Raw genomic sequence first — 19,858 nt, forward strand, 5'->3', positions numbered from 1 at the left:
AAAAAAAAAAGACTTTATCAGAATCAAGTTATAACAGTAAAACAGAAGCTTCTCAGGTAAACATTCTATTTACTCATAGAGAATTATACTTTTACCAAAAACAAAAACAAACAAGCAAAACATACAAAAACCCAAAACTACAGAGCTGCTTCCTAAAAAGAACCAGGGCATTCAGTTCACAGAGGATTTAAGATACTCTGTCATACGTAATTTCAATCTGTTGAAGACAATTTTATGATTGTTAGAGCAAGTCAAGAAATTCTTTTAAAGCAGTGACTGTTCAGTGTAGATTACCTGAAATACTCAATCTGAATGATGAGAACAATATAGTTCTACAGAAAAAAGAGGGAGAGGGAGAGAGGAGAAAGCACTGGCAACAGGGACTTCACTAAACCCTATTTGTTTGTCACTAGCTTGCTTCTTCTTTTTTTTTTTTTTTTTTGTCTTTTTGACATTTCTAGGGCCGCTTCTCTTGGCATATGGGTTCCCAGGCTAGGGGTCGAATCGGAGCTGCAGCCACCAGCCTATGCCAGAGCCACAGCAACGCAGGATCCGAGCCTCATCTGCAACCTACACCACAGCTCACGGCAACACCAGATCCCCAACCCATGGAGCAAGGCTAGGGATCGAACCCACAACCCCATGGTTCCTAGTCAGATTCGTCAACCACTAAGCCACGAGGGGAACTCCTGTCACTAGCTTACTTCTTAAGAAGCTTCCAGGGATCTGATTCAAGCCGCAGTTGTGACCTACGCTGCAGCTGTGGCAATGCCGGATCCTTAAGCCACACAGGCCAGGGATCGAACCTGTGTCCCAGTGCTCCAGAGACACTGCCAATCCCACTGCGCCACAGCAGGAACTCCTGGCTTCTTCTCTTTTTGCCTCAATTTTTAAATACACTGTCACCTATACTGTTCCACTTCAATGCTAAGCAAAATAAAAACTGTTGGTTTATTAACTTCCTCTAAGTGAAAAATGGGTGAGAAATTGTATGATTAGGTTATTTAAAAGGTAATATAGGTAGCATATATAATTAGTATAAATAATTAGAAATAATACCTTTGTGTGATTCCTTAGTTTTCAAAGTACTTTCCAATGTAATATCTCATTTTTTCTTCCTCCAGCTCCTTAAGGTAGGAGGGCACTTTCAGAAATGAAATTGAGAACCAAGGCTACTACATAGTTGACTTGGGTCTTAAAGATTAAATCTTCTAACTCTCACAAACTATACTAACCTTCTAGTTAGTAAAAAATTAAAATAATGGAATATATAACATTAGAATAATATTGAATATAATTTACTCTCTTTGGATGATTCAGAACTCATTTTAGGATTGTATATGAAATTATATTTGTAAATTAGGGTCATCAAAATAAACATTAGTTATCGCCACAGCTTTCAGTGCAGATAATTAATAGAGCTGTCTTGTTAATCCAAGTCCATCTCTATTCCAGAGCACTTTTAGAATTCTGGAATTTTAATCGCTTCAAGGAAGTTATGAATTACCCATATAGTCTCAACTCCAGAACTGGTGTCCACTTAAACTTACTTTGTCTTTTACGCTACAGACGATATCTGAGCTCTTCTTCTTTGACTATAAATAGAAAGCATACACACCCCCTTTCTCTCCCTTTCTGGAGAGCAAAGGTTAAATAAAATACCTCTGTAAAGAACTATTGAGCCTTCCAATGCACAGGAGCTACAGAAGAAAAAATTAGGTTTTAAAAAAAAAAAAAAGGAGTTTCCGACACCTTCAATGGAACCCATTAAAAAAAATCATATTTGGATAAAGCAAAGCAGAAACACCATCAAACTTGCACTTTAAAAAATTCAAGTTTAACATAAAATATGAAAATACCTTTTTGGGTTTCTACCACGGTTATAAAAGTAATTCATGCTTATTAGACAAATAAAATGAAAATAACCTATAAGGTCACTATACATAATCACGTTAATGTATCACTGAACATTCCTCTAAAGCTTCACACATACTCACACATGTGCAGGCAAGTTTTGCGTGCATGTTTTAAACAAATGAGATCAATTAACTCAATTTCATGTTCTTTGGGTAGGGGGTGGGGAGGAATCTAGCCCCCTCAACAGAAACAAACAAAAAGTTCTAAACCCCTCAATAAGAGTACATAAGAAATGCTACTATCCGTTTTTGACTTAATATACCACAGTATTACGCTACTGCAACAGCGAGTAAATCATTTTTAGCGTCTAATTTGTCACTGCATATTCACTTCTAGTCTTTTTTGGGCTAAGCTGCTCTTCTTTCCATGTAAATTCTAAACACCACTACTATAATTTATTGAATCACACTTTCCTCAGATTTTCCTATTGTAAACAATGCCATGAACATAACATCTTTGCTTACTTGGAGGGCATGATGCACACATTTAAAATTTTGCCAACCTGCCCCCTGGTAAATCATACCAATGTACATTCTATTGATGGTGCTTATATTCCCCAAACCTTGCATATCTAGGTTTGGTTTGAAATAATACCCTGCTTTTACTACTACTAATAGTGAAAATCTTTAGATTTGCTAAGTTTTTAAAAGAAAAGGTATTTGGGAGTTCCCGTCGTGGCGCAGTGGTTAACGAATCCGACTAGGAACCATGAGGTTGCGGGTTCGGTCCCTGCCCGTGCTCAGTGGGTTAAGGATCCGGCGTTGCCGTGAGCTGTGGTGTAGGTTGCAGACGCGGCTCAGATCCCGCGTTGCTGTGGCTCTGGCGTAGGCCGGTGGCTACAGCTCTGATTCAATCCCTAGCCTGGGAACCTCCATATGCCGAGGGAGTGGCCCAAGAAATAGCAACAACAACAACAACAGACAAAAAAAGACAAAAAAAAAAGAAAAGAAAAGGTATTTGGCTTACATTCAAAAGAAAGTGTCTGAGGAAAACAAAATAAAATACAATAAAATAACAAAAACAAAAAAAAACAGGATCGAATATTCAGAAATTCTCATTCAGCTAGAAGCTGGGTTCTTCATTATTCTACTCGCTCCTCCTTGCCACTTGCTTGTTTTACTTGTTGTTTGCTATTTTTTAGTCCTCATCTGAGCTGAGAAGGGTAAGGAGGAAATGGACGATGATAAAGAAGATGGACGCTTCTGACAAGGTACCTGCGAGACCGACCCATGACATTTAGCTTCCCGGGGATGCAGCCCTACACCAAGTTCTACTGAGTGCATGGTTAACAAAAACGGAAAATAACAGTTGCTTTGTTTTGCTTTTTTATAGCCGCCAGTGTGGCATGTGGAAGTTCCCAGGCTAGGGGTCCAATCAGAGCTGCAGCTGCCAGCCTGCGCCACAGCCATGCCAGACTCGAGTTGTGTCTTCCACCTACACCACAGCTGACGGCAGCAACAGATCCTTAACCCACTGAGTGAGGCCACGGATAGGACACGCATCTCATGGAGGCTACTCAGATTCTTAACCTGCTGAGTCACAATGGGAATTCCCAGAAAATAATCATTTCAAATGTTTTACCTCCAACATGTTAATTAAACTGTTTGCTCTGACTTCTATGACCACTAGTAAACTTTCCTAATTATGAGCAGCTGTGATGATTTAATACAATAAAAACTTTGGATTATCTGGTTTATGTTATTATTAAATATTAAATTAAAATCTGCATAAATATACAACTCATGGATACAAAGGGCCAACTGTATTTAGAATATAGATATTATCTGGTGCTGGGCAACTGTACTGGACAGCAATGAAGAATGGAAACCAAGCCCTTGCTCTCAATTCTAGCAGAGGAGACAGATCACACACAAGTATAAATGTTAAAAATAAGATAATTTCAGGTACTTATAAGTGTTAGAAAGACAACAGGGAATGCATTAAACTGTGACTTGGTGGTAAGGACAAAGCCAGTGAGATGGGCAAATCAAGAGAGGCTTGGGATTTCCCTTTGTAGCTCAGCAGTAATGAACCCAGCTAGTATCCATGAGGATGTGGGTTCAATCTCTGGTCGTGCTCAGTGGGTTAAGGATCTGGCATTGCAGTGGCTGTGGCATAGGCTGGCAGCTGCAGCTCCAATTCAACCCCTAGCTTGGGAACTTCCATATGCCACAGGTGTGTCCCTAAAAAGCAAAAATAAAATAAAATAAAAAATTTTTTAAATAAATAAAAATTTTTACAGGAACACAAAAGACCTTAAATAGCCAAAGCAATCTTGAAAAGGAAAAATGGATCTGGAGGAATCAGGCTCCCAGACTTCAGACTATACAACAAAGCTATAATTATCAAAACAGGATGGTTTTGGCACAAAAACAGAAATACAGCTCACTGGAACGGGATAGAAAGCCCAGAGAGAAACCCACGCACCTATGGTCAACTAATCTATGACAAAGGAGGCAAGAATATACGATGGAAAAAAGTCAGTCTCTTCAGTAAGTGCTGCTGGGAAAACTGAGCAGCTACATATTAAAAAATGAAATCTGAACATTTTCTAACACCATACACAAAAATAAACTCAAAATGGATTAAAGACTTAAACATAAGGTCGGATACCATAAAACTCCTGGAAGAAAACATAGACCGACCACTCTGACATAAATCGCAGCAATATCTTTTTTGATCCACCTCCTAGAGTAGTGAAAATAAAAAAATAAAAATAAAAATGGTACCTAATTAAATTTAAAAGCTTTTGCACAGCAAAGGAAATCATTAAAAACAATGAAAAGACACCCCACAGACTGGAGAAAACCTTTGCAAACCAAGTGACTGACAAGGGACTGATCTCTAAAGTATAAAAACATCTCACATAGCTTTATATCACAAAAACAAACGGCTCAATCAAAAAACTGGCAAATAGACATTTCTCCAAAGACAGAGAGATGACCAAAAGCACATGAAAAGATGCTCAATATCACTAATTATTAGAGAAATTCAATCAAAACTATAATGAGATATCACCTCACACCAGTCACAATGGCCATCTTTAAAAAGTTATCAAAATAAATGCTGGAGAGGGTGAGAAGGAAAGGGAACCCACCTACACTGCTGGTGGGAATGTAAATTGGTACAAACACAATGGAGAACGGTATGGAGGTTCCTTAAAAAATAAATATAGAATACCATATGATCCAGCAATCCCACTATTGGGGATATATCTGGAGAAAATCATAATTCAAAAATGTACACGCACCCCAGTGTTCACTGCAGTACTACTTACAACAGCCAAGACACAGAAACAACCTAAACGTCCGTTGACATTGACGGAAGACTGGATAAAGAAGATGTGGTACATACATACAATGGAATATTAAAGAAGAATAAAATAATGCCATTTGCAGCAATGTGGATAACCTAGAGATTATCATATTAAGCCAGACAGAAAGACAAATGTCATATGATATTACTTGTATGTGGAATCTAATAAAAAATGATACAAAAGGAAAAAATGGTGGTAGAGTAGGGGCAAAACAGGAAAACCAAGGCTTATACCTACGCTGGGACTTGAGCAACCAGACAGACTGCGGCACCGTTAGCTGAAGTGAGGAATACCAGGGGAGGAACAGATTTGGAGTAGAAAGTGGGGGCAATCAAAGGTTCTGTTCAGGGCATGTTAGGTACAGGAGCTCTAACAGTGGTATAAGCTGGGGTATAGATAGCATATAGATGGGATATAAAGCCCAAGAACAGGAAGAGATCACCTGGAGGAGAGTGTCGCGTACAGAAACCAAGAAAAGACGGTGTTGAAAAAGGAAAGAGTAATCAACGAAGTTAAACACTGCTGGAGTCTGAATGAGATAAGGAAAGAAAACACACAACTGTATTTAAAGCTAGGAAGTGTTAATAAAGAAATATGGTAGAAGGATATGTTATAATAAAGGCATTTGATCTCAATCAAGGTATCACTTTTAAAACAACAACAAAAAAAACTTAAAAGGGACAGTCTCAGCAAAATCACTGAGGTATGCTGATTAATCAGACTAAGTACATTTTGACTTCCCCTCTCAAAGGGAGAGGAGAAAAGCAATGATTCAGGAGGGTGTCCTCAGTTTTCCAGTCATATTCTCTGGAGAGGGGATCCTGCCTTGGCAATAGTATGGTGGTATTCAGAATTGATACAGAAAGAGGAACAGCTCAGCCCAAGAAGCATGAAGGCTTACTTGCCCCACCTGGTTGTGATTCATCAAAGTCCTAACAGTCTCCTGTCCAAACCAACTCCAGCTAAAGGTTTCTCCATCTAACCCAAGGGCCCAAGCGAAAGGAAAAAACTGCTAACAGAAGGAGAAGAGCATATCCGCACCCATGGTTGGGAGCATTCTTTTGGCCCTACATTTTCCTCTCCAAGGCTGTTAATGTTTCACTGAAGGACTCCAAGCTACATCTCACTCCAGTGGTATATCACTGAGGACAAAACTAAGAAAAGTGATCTGGGGCCCGCCCACACCTGGGCGCCTGTCTTTGTGTCTCCTCATTTCCCGCCCCTTACCTGGGTCATTTTGTCCACAGAGACTGGAATTCCATCTATGGTGAGAGGCGGCAGCTCTGAGTTAACCTCCTGTGGCGCAGGGGCGTGTTCTGCCAGGGCCGACTCCAGGTCTTCCAGGATCATGCTCTTGTACTTACGCACCTGCAGGGAATTAAGGGCAGAAGTAAACAAGATGCCCAACAACCAGGGAGGGTTGGTGCCAAGCAACCAGAGTGGGTGGGGCTGGCCTCCCTTAGCCACTGCAAAGTCCTAAGAACAAACACTTCTACAACTAGCAGATAAAAATACCTGCTGACCCCAAAGACATCATATGGTACAGAATTAAATAAAAAAGATGATGAAATTACGAGTAACAATGGTAGAAAAACTTTACAAAAATACTGCTCCTCGGTTAAAATCATGTTTTCTCAGAGAATGGTGCCCCATTACCTGTTACAGATCTAACGGGAATGGCATTCATTATTTTGCATTTCCCAGGACATTAGAAAAAACCTAGCTGTGGCAGTTAATTACCAAAATCATTTCGGAGATCACTGAGGACTTATGTCTCTAAAATTCTAAGCAACCTATTGGAAATTTTCCTACGCCACTACTTTCCTGCAAAGCTAGATCATCAAACAGGATATTCAAGTGTATAAGACGCTGGACTGAAAGGCATCAGAAAGAAAAACCAAGAGGTATACACTGTAGCTGGGTGTCACAGGTGCCACTATCAGTAAGGCCCAGGGTCAGAGAGAGCACCACAGGTCAAGTCTTCTGCTACTCACTGGTGACAGAGGTGAACTTCAAACTTGTGATGCCTCTGGAGCTAGATACTGTTGCTCTGACTCCATTCCTTCCACTGCGCAGTGAAAGATCTCTCAGAGAACAGAACTTAGCAGCACATTGTACATGTACACATTCTTCCACCATGAGCAGAAACAGTAGATAAACTGGATCTTACAACCACCAACAATGGGTTCACTCACAGGCATACACAAGGGGGATGAGGACATATCTGGGGATAATGAAGCCATGGAATTATACAAGTGTGACAAGATGGGATAGAAAATTAACTTGCTTTCAGGGCTCAGGTCATCATCTTAAAAAAAAAAAGTGTAAGAGAAAACGAAGTTTGCCTAGAAGATATGACGTTTGTCTGCTAAGTGGACTAAGCTATCAGTCATGATACACTTCCTCATAAATACCTCATTATGAAGGTTAAAAGAGAAAGATTCCCATGCTCCACTTCAAGCATACGGAACACTAAAAAATTGTTGCCTATAATGTACAACTTTTAAAGAATTTTCCAAAAAAGCAACGATAAAGGTGATGAAAGAAAAATAGTGCAAAAGATGTAGAATCATTACTACTCTAGAGACTCAGTTTTATTGTTTCTAATAAAAAAGAAAGTTTCAAAAATTACTGCCAATGTATTTATTGCAATTGAACAGCTGTGTTGCTATGGTATCTTTAATGATTCATATTTTCTGATTTCTATACTTCCGTATCTTGCGTAGAGTTTTTTACACCACCGACCCACAGAAAAACTGAGTAAACCTAAGTTGTGGTCTTTGAACTTCAATGTATCAGGTTAGATCATTATATTATTATGTATGCCCACAGTAAGAGTGAATGATTATAGTATAAAAATAAATTCACTGTGCAGAAACACTTGACAAAGACACAAAACATTAGGTTATTACTATTATTACACTATTAGCTATCTTCAAACAATTTCAGTAGAATTCCAGGAATTCATATTTAAGCATTTTGCTAAACTTATCAGCGCTATACAATTCCTTAAATATATCCTGTGTTTTTGTTTTTTTTTTTAAATGCTGGTCCAGCATCCCTCAGAGTAATTTACAATGAAACAAATTCAAGTGTGACCATGTTTCTAAGTTTGCTTAGTAAAATTAACTAACTTTCTCAGAATTAAAAGCCAGTGCTTCAATTCTACCAGATCTATCAATTTTGAGATGAATTCCCCCCCCCACTTATCATTCATTTGAAATTGGGATGAATCCTAAAATTACTGTAGATCAGGTATTATGGGGCACAGCAGTCATTGTGTAAGCATGGCTGTTATCCCTCGAGGCATGACTACAACCTCTTGCTTTTTCAATCAACAAACCATTTAGCACCATTTCAGGAAGGAATGTTAAAAAAAACTTTTTTAATTAAAAAAAGAAAGAAAGAAAGGAATGTGAGTCTTGGTTGTCTGATAACTTCCCCAGTGATCTTTCTGGTAAAACCAAAAAGCAGTAGCATCAAATTTGCTGCACCTTGGAAAAAGTCTGAGAGACAAGAGCAGAGCTCTTTTTAAAGAAATGCAGCACGGAGTTCCCGTCGTGGCACAGTGGTTAACGAACCCGACTAGGAACCATGAGGTTGCGGGTTCGGTCCCTGCCCTTGCTCAGTGGGTTAAGTGAGCTGTGGTGTAGGTTGAAGACGCGGCTTGGATCCCGAGTTGCCATGGCTCTGGCGTAGGCTGGTGGCTACAGCTCCGATTTGACCCCTAGCCTGGGAACCTCCATATGCTGCGGGAGCGGCCCAAGAAATAGCAACACAAACAAAAAAAGACAAAAGACAAAAAAAAATTAAAAAAAAAAAGAAATGCAGCACTACTCATGCTCTTGGCAGACAAAACAATATTACATGAAACCACACAGACAAAAACGACTCTGAAATAGGAAGTAATTCAGTAGAATTGGACTCTGAATGTGAAAAAGTTTTAGGAACAGCTAAAAAAAATTTAGAAATAGGTAATCTGCCTCACATTTTCCTTTATGTATTTACAAAAGCAGTAGGATTAAAATCTACATCTAAGGAAGCCTGAAAAAACTTTCAATTCAGTATAAAATAAAATTTCTAACTGATAAGCGCTGTGACAGAGTTTGTCAATGTTTTTTCTCTTTTTTTGTAGCACATAAATAATGGTGCATCTTATAACTAATGTATCATAGATATGATGAAAAGCAGGGTTTTTTCCCAACTTCCACCTTCTATTTCAAAAACCACAGCTAAAGCTTCTGTCATTTCATACCAATATGTCACTGTCAACTAACTGGTTTCACAATTAAAGTTAAAAAGAATTTCAAAACAAAAGCGGTTTGCTTTTTTTTTTTTTTTTGGTAGCTGATCTGCCAATCAATCGCTCTTCTTCCAATTCATCTTGTATACTGGTGACATTCAAATTTTCTGAAACACTGATATGTTATAATAATCAAATACCAGTTATTGAACATTTGCTATGTGTTAAGCACTACAGACATTATTCAATTAATTCTCACATAATTCTATAAAGAAACTACCATGATACTTATTTTGCAGATAAGAAAATTCAGGCTTAAGTAACTCAACCAAATCATATAGCTAGCAGAAAGGGATACAGCAGAAAATCCAACTAATTTTTAAGTAGCTCCAAATCCTTTATGTTCAGCCACTTCACTATTATTTATCTTTTTTCTTAAAAATACTTACAGAGGAAAAAAAAAGAGAAAAAAAAAATTCCTGGAGTTCCCGTCGTGGCGCAGTGGTTAACGAATCTGACTAGGAACCATGAGGTTGCGGGTTCGGTCCCCGCCCCTGCTCAGTGGGTTAAGGATCCGGCGTTTCTGTGAGCTGTGGTGTAGGTTGCAGACACGGCTCGGATCCCGCGTTGCTGTGGCTCTGGCGTAGGCCAGTGGCTACAGCTCCGATTCGACCCCTAGCCTGGGAACCTCCATATGCCGCGGGAGCGGCCCAAAGAAATAGCAAAAAGACAAAAAAAAAAAAAAAAATTCCTACAGTTCCCCACCACTTATGGGATGAAGCCCAAGCTTCTCAGTCTCGTATTTCAACCATTCTGATCATTCCCTACTTTCCCAGTACTCTGTACCAGGGCCACCAGGTACAGCTGTGCATGCCTAGCTCTGTAGACCATGTGAACAGCACCCTCTTGAGTTCCCAGCACATAGCCCAGCGTCCTACTGGGCAACTTTGCTCACCACTCTGCCTCTTTTCTGGGGGGTGGGGGGTGGGGTGGGGGAGTTGGCGTGCAGAAGTTCTTGGGGCAGGGGTTGAATCTACACCATAGTATGACAATGCTGGATCCTTAACTCACTGTACCACCAGGGAACTCCACCATTCTCCTTCTTTAGCTGGCTGGCCTCCTCACTAAATTTTGCATCTAGCAAGTTCTTTTCTTTCTCTGGGTCTTTAATTCTGCTTCTTATCCACATTTATCCATTTTTCAAGCCCCAATTCAATTTCCACTTTCTCTGAGAAAAGTTCCCAAGTGTTCTTGCCACAATTCTCTTACTCCTTTAATTTCCTACACTCCAATAGTCATGTGTCACTTATACTATGAAACAGTCTACATATTCAGACATGTACAGATAATACATTAATAAACACTCTCATAATTACCAGATATGAAGAGTATTTAGAATGTTTACATGAACCACTGGAGTTCTGGGCACAGAATGTGCTTGTTGGGGATTCAGTAATTGGCTGCTACAATCATTAAGGTCAACAGGTCTTTACTGAGCTTGCAACAATGGTCCCAGACAAGATACCGTAATTCTTATGTATACTCAAAGGTTTTCTGGATAAAAGAGGAATCCTTAGGAAGGTCTCATAAAAGACTTTTTTTTTTTTTTGTCTTTTTGCCATTTCTTGGGCCGCTCCTGCGGCATATGGAGATTCCCAGGCCAGGGGTCTAATTGGAGCTGTAGCCACCGGCCTACACCACAGCCACAGCAACGCAGGATCCGAGCCGCATCTGCAACCTACACCACAGCTCACGGCAACGCCGGATTGTTAACCCGCTGAGCAAGGGCAGGGACCGAACCCGCAACCTCATGGTTCCTAGTCGGATTCGTTAACCACTGCGCCACGACGGGAACTCCTCATAAAAGACTTTTAAAATTATTTTTTACCTATGAGCCCCTGTGAGATTAACAATATACTGTCATTTGAGGTATGCAACCGAGATGCCTAAAAGCAGTGCTGCCTTCAGACCTGTGATCCAGAGCCAGGCCACAAGCTGTGGCCCATGAAATCTATTGGTTCCATCCTGTTCTGTCTTCAGTCCCAATGTCAGCCTCTTTCCTCTCCTGCCTCAGTCCAGATCTCTAGTTTTCCCCTTGCTCCCTGGATCTCTAGTTTTTGTTTTGTTTTTTTAATTTAATGATTTTAATTTTTTTCATTATAGCTTGTTTACAGTGGTTTTTTTTTTTTTTTTTGGTCTTTTTGCCATTTCTTTAGCCACTCCCGTGGCATATGGAGGTTCCCAGGCTAGGGGTCTAATGGGAGCTGTAGCTGCCAGCCTACGCCACAGCCACAGCAACTCGGGATCCGAGCCACGTCTGCAACCTACACCATAGCTCACGGCAACACCGGATCCTTAACCCACTGAGCGAGGCCAGGGATTGAACCCGAAACCTCATGGTTCCTAGTTGGATTCATTAACCACTGAGCCAGGCCAGGGATTGAACCCGAAACCTCATGGTTCCTAGTTGGATTCATTAACCACTGAGCCAGGCCAGGGATTGAACCCGAAACCTCATGGTTCCTAGTTGGATTCATTAACCACTGAGCCACAACAGGAACTCCTGGTTTACAGTGTTCTGTCGATTTCCTACTATACAGCAAGGTGCCCCAGTCACACATACATATATACATTCTTTTTATCACATTATCATGCTCCATCATAAGTGACTAGATATAGTTCCCAGTGCTGTACAGCAGGATCTCACTGCTTATCCATTCCAAAGGCTGGATCCCTAGTTTTGAATCCTGAAACCTCAAAGGACTTACATGGATGGAATCCTTGTCTTGGACTTTATAGCTAACAATGCTAGTTATTTGTTAAATAAGTTAATAAATAATAGGGTTTTTACTACACTGATTTTAAAATATGCCTCCACATTTCATGTAACTTGAAGCCATTTTTAAAAAGCTTATCTAAATAAGTGAATGACTTAGAATAAGAAATCATGACCAAGTCCAGAGTCCACTAATCTACGGGGAAGGTGGAATTAAACAAGGGTAGGGGGATGATTTCAAAGAAGCTGGTGATAACCCCAGAGCTATTTCTGGCTTCTACGACTATGACTAATTTCTGCATCCATAGAACTGATTAGTCATACCCAGTGTATCCACATCTAAGTGCTATGGATTATTGACTCTGGAGAAAGAGCTCCACCCTCAGAAACCTCCACGGTTCTTCTGAAGAAAAATGGGAATTCTCTCTGTCTCTCAATAAAATATTTTTAGGGCTATTCCTACAAACCTAAAAGTATGTATCATGGCAGGCAGCCACCAAGAGAATGCCCTTAGGATGCAACTACTCTGTTTCTTTTTCCAAAATTCTTTTTTGGCAGTGCCTGCAGCCATAGAAATTCCTAGGCCAGGGACTGAACCTGTGCCGCAGCAGTGACCCAAGCCACCCAAACAGTAACAACCTATTGAGCCACCAGGGAACTCGAGGGTGCAACAACCTTAAAATACTGATAACTCTACGTTTTACTATGGGAGCCACACCTTCATTCACTAAGAATCACACTCAAAAAGATCAAAATATTCAATGGAGATAACTGTATTACAATTATGAGAATGCCCTTATTTTTCTAAGATGCATGCAGAATATTAAGAAGAATTGCAAAGTCTGTATTTTAAGTGGTTAGCCCTAAAAATGTGTGTGTGTAGATGGCAGATAAAGTAATTACGCCAAAAGGCACAATTACTGAATCTAAGTGGTAGATGTAGAGGCATTTATTTTACTGTTCTACCTTTCCATATATTTATACTCTGGAAGACATATTTTGCTTCTAATTCTACTGATATTAATTCTTTATCCTGTATTTATCAAATATCAGTCAACAGAAAACTATTTTCTACTTTTTCTCTCAGTCTAGGTTATTGTATGACATTTTTTCCTGTCTCAGGAAATACCTTTTGTATTCTGTAGAGTATTCCAACAATTTTTAATACTTTCAAATTTTTCAGTAAATAATTTTCAGAGGTATTCTTCTGAGTTCCAGTTGAAGCTTTTTCACAGATCACATTATTCTTATTAGCAGTAAAACAATTTAAAACTTTTAATACTGAGGAAGACATGCCCAGATTTGATGTTTGTCAACAGCATGACACTCAGGGCTGCTTGTCAGACACCATTTTGTTTTTTGCTTTTTTTTTTTTTTTTTTTTGCTTTTAGGGCCACAGCCGTGGCATATGGAGGTTCCCAGGCTAGGGGCTGAATTTGAGCTACAGCTGCTGGCCTACACCACAGCTCATGGCGACGCCGGAGCCTTAACCCACTGAGCGAGGCCAGGGATCGAACCTGCATCCTCATGGATTCTAGTCGGGTTCATTAACCACTGAGCCACAAAGAGAACTCCTAAAACTATATTTATAATGCTAGCAATGGATAGGTATATAATCAAAATATTAAACTATATCTCAACACTGGAGCAGTGTTAAACCAATTCTTTCAAGAAATAACAAGAGATTTAAAGCATGCAACTCAAATATCAGTGATTAATAACATGTTCCCAAGTTTGCCTTATGAAGTTCACATTTTGAGTTATTTATCGTTGTGTTTCAGACATAAATTAATGATTGTCTTACAAAATCTTGCATTGGTTTCTTTATATATATATATATATATATTTTTTGGCTGCCCCATGCCATATGGAGTTTTCGGGCCAGGGATCAAATTCGAGCCACAGCTGCGACCCAAGTCGAAGTTGTGGTAATGCTGGATCCTTAACCCACTGTGGTGGGGCAGGGATTAAACCTGCATCCCAGCGCTCCCAAGATGCTACTGATCCTGTTGCGCCACAGCGGGAACTCCATTTGCATTGGTTTCTTAACAAACACAACATCATTTTTTTTTTCCCATCGCATCTGATGAGGTAAAATACCTTGTTATGGAAAGCAGAAACAGAAATGATCCTTTTTTTTTGATCTGCATAAAGGAGTTTGAAAACCAGATCCAATTCCCACCTCTGGATGAAGGAAAGACAGAATAACTACTGTGCGAAGCAAAGGATCAAAAGAATGTGAACAAAAACCTGCAGAGAGCAAATTCAGTTTTCTTACCACATTCTCCAAAGGTGCTGCACCAAACACCTTAAAGACAGGGTTGGGTTTGGAGGGTGAGATACAAAGGACAATAGCTTGTTGTCCCACTCGAGTAGTATATTCATCTAACGTGGCTCGAAGTTTCCTGAATCAGAGAATGAAAACAAAAAACAGTCAAAGATAGAAATCACAGTGACATAGACACAAGATTACTTTGCTTGAGACAATTTATTCTAATTAGATATGTGTTCTTTTACCTGAATTGTGAAAACAGAGTGTGAAGCTTAATATCCTGTTCAGAAAAAATCTGTATATACCTTTGTCCTAAAGACCCATGACTGGCCCAGTGATAGAAGGATCGACCTCAGGTTTACCACTGGACACAGCCAAGACACAATGTTGAATACAGCGCATAACATGCTTTTTTTTTTTTTTTTTTTTTGCGTTTATGGCTGTACCCACGGCGTATGTAAGTTCCTAGGATAGGGGTCAAATTAGAGCTACAGCTGCCCGCCTACACCATAGCCACAGCAATGCAGGATCTGAGCAGCACCTGTGACCTACACCATAGCTCATGGCAACACTGACACCTGACCCACGGAGCAAGGCCAGAGATCTACCTGCGTCCTCATGGATACTAGTCAGATTCATTTCTGCTGAGCCACAATGGGAACTCCCCATAACATACTTTTGATCTTAGCAATATCAAAGGGGTTTTCTCTTACTGCTGTTTATAATATACGTATAATAATAAGATTAATTCTGAGACATCCTCTTACACACTTTATTATATTATCTCCATGTTTAATGATGGGGCCTTCTATGACCTGCTTCTAATTTCTTTGACTGATAGTATCATTGTTTATGTCTTACATAATTTTATTGAAAAATACTACATCAAAAATGCATTTCCTGGAGTTCCTGTCATGGTGCAGTGGTTAACGAATCCAACTAGGAACCATGAGGTTGCGGGTTCGGTCCCTGGCTTTGCTCAGGGGATTGGGGATCCGGTGTTGCCATGAGCTGAGGTGTAGCTCGCAGACATAGCTTGGATCTGGAGTTGCTGCAGCTGTGGTGTAGGCCAGCGGCAACAGCTCCCATTAGACCCCTAGCCTGGGAACCTCCATATGCCGCGGGAGCGGCCCAAGAAATGGCAAAAAGACAAAAACAAAAAAAAAACAAAAAACATTTCCAGATTTTTCATTGTGATATAAACAATAATCTTCCCCCACTCCAGCTGTGCCCATAGCATGCAGAAGTTCCTGGGCCAGGGACCAAACTCACACCACAGCAGTGACCCAACATAGCAGTGACAATGCTGGATCTTTAACTGCTAGGCCACCAGGGAACTCTGATAACAATAATTCTTAGTCTTGAAGTATTTTACAAATGAGGATGGAGTAAAAGAGCTTTTTCAAATATGTCAACACTAGATGAAAGAAACTCTGTTCTTTCCCTCTGAAATCATTGGAGATTATTTTAACGTTCCACATCCTATAATTCTTCTGGTCTACACTTTCAAGTAACTGGTGAGTCATGCCAATTCAAATGAAGCAAAGCCAACATATCACAATAAAGTTTTCTATCTTTCTCCAAAAGTATGTACTGTTGTGTCTATGCCCCTATATCAAAGATGTTTCTATAAATCATATGTTCTAATTCCTCCTGTCTGTACTATTATAGACAGAAACAAGATATCATTAAAGGAAAGAAAATTGTTTTGGCCCATCTAGTGGTATATAACCTCTTTGCTGAAAAGCTACTACTACATATTTTCTGAATTTTGTAATTTCCGTTGTGGCGCAGTGGAAATGAATCCAACTAGTAACCATGAGGTTGTGGGTTCGATCCCTGGCCTTGCTCGGTGGGTCAGGGATCCGGCATTGCTGTGAGCTGTGGTGCAGGTTGCAGATGCGGCTCAGATCCCAAGTTGCTGTGGTGGTGGCACAGGCCAGCAGCTGTAGCTCTGACTCGACTCTTAGTCTGGGAACCTCCATATGCTGCAGGTGCAGCCCCCAAATTAAATAAATAAATAAAGTAACATTGGAGTTCCCGTCATGGCTCAGCGGAAATGAGTCTGACTGGTAACCATGAGGACAGCAGGTTCAATCCCTGGCCTCGCTCAGTGGGTTAAGGATCCGGCATTGCTGTGAGCTGTGGTGTAGGTTACAGAGGAGGCTCAGATCTGGCATTGCTGTGGCTGTGGCACAGGCCGGCAGCTATAGCTCTGGTTGGACCCGTAGCCTGGGAACCTCCATATGCCATGGGTGCAGGCCTTCAAAAGACAAAAAAAAAAAAGTATTTTCTGAATTTTCGTTTCAGTTTCTTATAATCTTCTTATGTTCTTAATATAGACTCTTATTTTCTAGTTTGTCACATATCATTTACATGAGCTGACACTTCATTTGGAGCCACTGCTGCAATAAGCATTTAAAAAATTTGTATATAGCATTTAAAACATACACGAAACTTCTGGAACTTTATAGAGACTAAATTTCTTATCATATGAGCGCATGTTGTGCAATCTGTCAAAATATTAAGTCTTCCAGGTACCACACCTGTGTAATAATCTTTCTGTGCAATCCAGAGACTCTTCCGAAGAAATGAAAATGAGCAAAGGACCACATATCAAACAAGAAATCTGATAGCATTCCTTGAAGGAATGACGATAAGATAGAATATACACTCACGTGTATATTCCAATTCCTCTCTTCTCATTCTCTTGAAAATACTCCAATCATTGCATCCTTACCACTCCTTTGCAAACACTCTTGCCCAGTTTAATCATGACCTCCACATTGCTAAATCTAATGGTCAATTTGCATCTTATTCAACCTGCCAGCAGTATCTGACAGTGCTGATCACATGCTCTCCTGCAAGAAACAATTTTTACACTTGGTCTCCAGGATACCACTCTCTTGGTTTTCTTCCTGACTCACTGGTCGCTTCTTAGACTCCTTTGCTAATTCCTTTCATTTCTCTAACCCCTAAAGAGTAGAGTGCTTTAGTCCATACTCACTCCCTAGGTGATTTTTTCAGTCTCATAGTTTCAAATACTATCCATGTGCTTATACATTTAGACAAGACACTGCCTTTGAATTACAGATTCATATACCCAACTGTTTATTCTGTATCTCCACTTAATGGTTAAGGAGTATCACAAACTCAGTGTATCCAAACCAAATTCCTGGTTCTGCTCTATCCTCACTCTCATACTTGTTCCTCTTCCAGTAATTATCATCTCAGTCCTTCCAGTAATCAGACCAGAAACCCAGAGGTCACCCTTCACTCCCTTTTTTCTCTCATACATCACATACAATCTGTCAAGGAATCATGCTGGAATTACTTCTGAAATACATCCAGACACTGACCACATCTTACCACCTTTGCTACTATCACTTGATTTTAAGACACTGTCATTTCTGGCCTGAATTATGACCTCCTAATTGGTCTTCTTGCTTCCATTCCTATATCCCCAGAGTCTGTTCTCAACACAGCAGCCTGAGTGATACTTTTAAAACATAAGTCAGGAGTTCCCGTCATGGCGCAGTGGTTAACGAATCCGACTAGGAACCATGAGGTTGCGGGTTCGGTCCCTGCCCTTGCTCAGTGGGTTAACGATCCGGCGTTGCCGTGAGCTGTGGTGTAGGTTGCAGACGCGGCTCGGATCCCGCGTTGCTGTGGCTGTGGTGTAGCCGGTGGCTACAGCTCCGATTCAACCCCTAGCCTGGGAACCTCCATATGCCGCGGGAGCGGCCCAAGAAATAGCAACAACAACAAAAAAGACAAAAGACAAAAAATAAATAAATTAAAAAAATAAAAATAAACATAAGTCAGATCATATTATTGCCTTGATCAAATGTCTTCATTGACTTCCTATGTTACTCAGAGTTAAGAGTGAAAGCCCTTATATTGGACCAAAATACCCCATGAGGAGGCTATCCACTCCTACTCCGACTGCATCTCTCATTCTGCCCTGAGCTGTTCCTCAAACATGACGAACACATTTCTTCCCACTTCGGAACCTTTGCTCTTATATTCCCTCTGCCAAAACACTCGTCTCTTAGACGTCAACAAGGTTGCCCTTTCACCTACTTCAGGTCTCTGTTCAAAGGTTGCTTTATCAAAGAAGATTTCACACACCATCCCTATAAGAAAAAAGAAACTAATATATCCCCCTAATCCTCTAAACTTTCTATGTCCTTCCTCAGTTTTGTTTTTTTCATAGCATTTTTTAATAATCTGATGTTATTTCATATTTGTTTATTTTCTTTTTCCCTCCACTAGAATATACATTTTTAAGGGAATTTATTTCATTAGCTGCTATATTCCCAAGGCCTAGAACAATGCCTGGTACATAGCAGGTATATAAATTTTCTCTTAATGAATATGATATTATACATCTGTTAATCATATTTCAAGTTTCATTTATTTACTTTTGTAAAAGTACCTTCAAGTCTAATTCTGTCATCAAGGAATTTAACTTGGTATCCCTTGCTGAACCTAATAAGGTATATATATGCTGACTCTCTCATCCACACTCTAAGTATTTGAGGAACAGCAACAATATGGAAAAGGAAGCCCTCACCTAAGCAAACGTGTTTGCTGTCTCTTCCGGATTGATGGATTAGACTCAAACACATGAGGCCGTTTCCGTTTCTTTCCTGTTGCCACAGCAGCAGCAGCAGCCATTCCCACAGGTCCTGAAATAATAACATATGCACTGAGATCAGGCAGAGTCAGTTAACTGTACAAGGCAAAAAACAATTACAGGTACAAAAAGTAGCATTTACTTCCTAATGTGTTATCAATAAATATAGAAAATTCCTGATACCATAAATATATTTCATGACTGTCAACATGGGTCATATTTTACCATTAAAACTTAGAATGAACCTTTCAAAAAAGTAAATGACTTACACCTCCCCACCACATACCAGCTTGAATTTTATATAATGTTTTACAGTTTTGTTTGGCCAGCATGCCCACACTGTTAAGACAATACTATCAGAGGTGCTAGATGAAACTGCAGCATTGAGAAGAATCTAAAATTAAAAAAGTTATAGATTTCAAATTTCATTTCCATCCCTGTGCCCTTTTTTCCATTACCCTAAGACACTGCCAAGTTAAAGAAGTCAGAAATAATCACTCATACTTGAAACTCAAACAACATCACCATCATATATAACAGGAATATCTGGAAGAATATCATCTTAACTGGAAAATTTTTTCTTGAATATCTGAGAATTATACTCAAAATGGAGTTGCTGAGCACAAGGTCAAATTGATGAAAGCATCTAGCAGGAAAGAGACGAAAACTGGCATACTCTAAGGGAAAAATGTTAA

The 19,858-nt window shown here is 39.9% G+C and overlaps 1 protein-coding gene across 5 annotated transcripts in view; it reads right to left on the reverse strand.

Moving 5' to 3' along the window:
• The window catches only part of NRF1 (nuclear respiratory factor 1), a 133,433-nt gene that overhangs the window by 53,621 nt on the left and 59,954 nt on the right, over positions 1–19,858 (reverse strand). For all 5 annotated transcript variants that reach the window (XM_047763899.1, XM_047763896.1, XM_047763898.1 and 2 more), the window contains 3 exons: positions 19,101–19,215; positions 14,531–14,657; positions 6,461–6,601 (listed from right to left, as the gene is read on the reverse strand). In XM_047763899.1, the coding sequence (XP_047619855.1) occupies positions 6,461–6,601; positions 14,531–14,657; positions 19,101–19,215 (383 nt within the window). The remainder of the gene's footprint in view (positions 1–6,460; positions 6,602–14,530; positions 14,658–19,100; positions 19,216–19,858) is intronic.

Source organism: Phacochoerus africanus, chromosome 16 (assembly GCF_016906955.1).
Source record: "Phacochoerus africanus isolate WHEZ1 chromosome 16, ROS_Pafr_v1, whole genome shotgun sequence".
Taxonomy (NCBI): domain Eukaryota; kingdom Metazoa; phylum Chordata; class Mammalia; order Artiodactyla; family Suidae; genus Phacochoerus; species Phacochoerus africanus.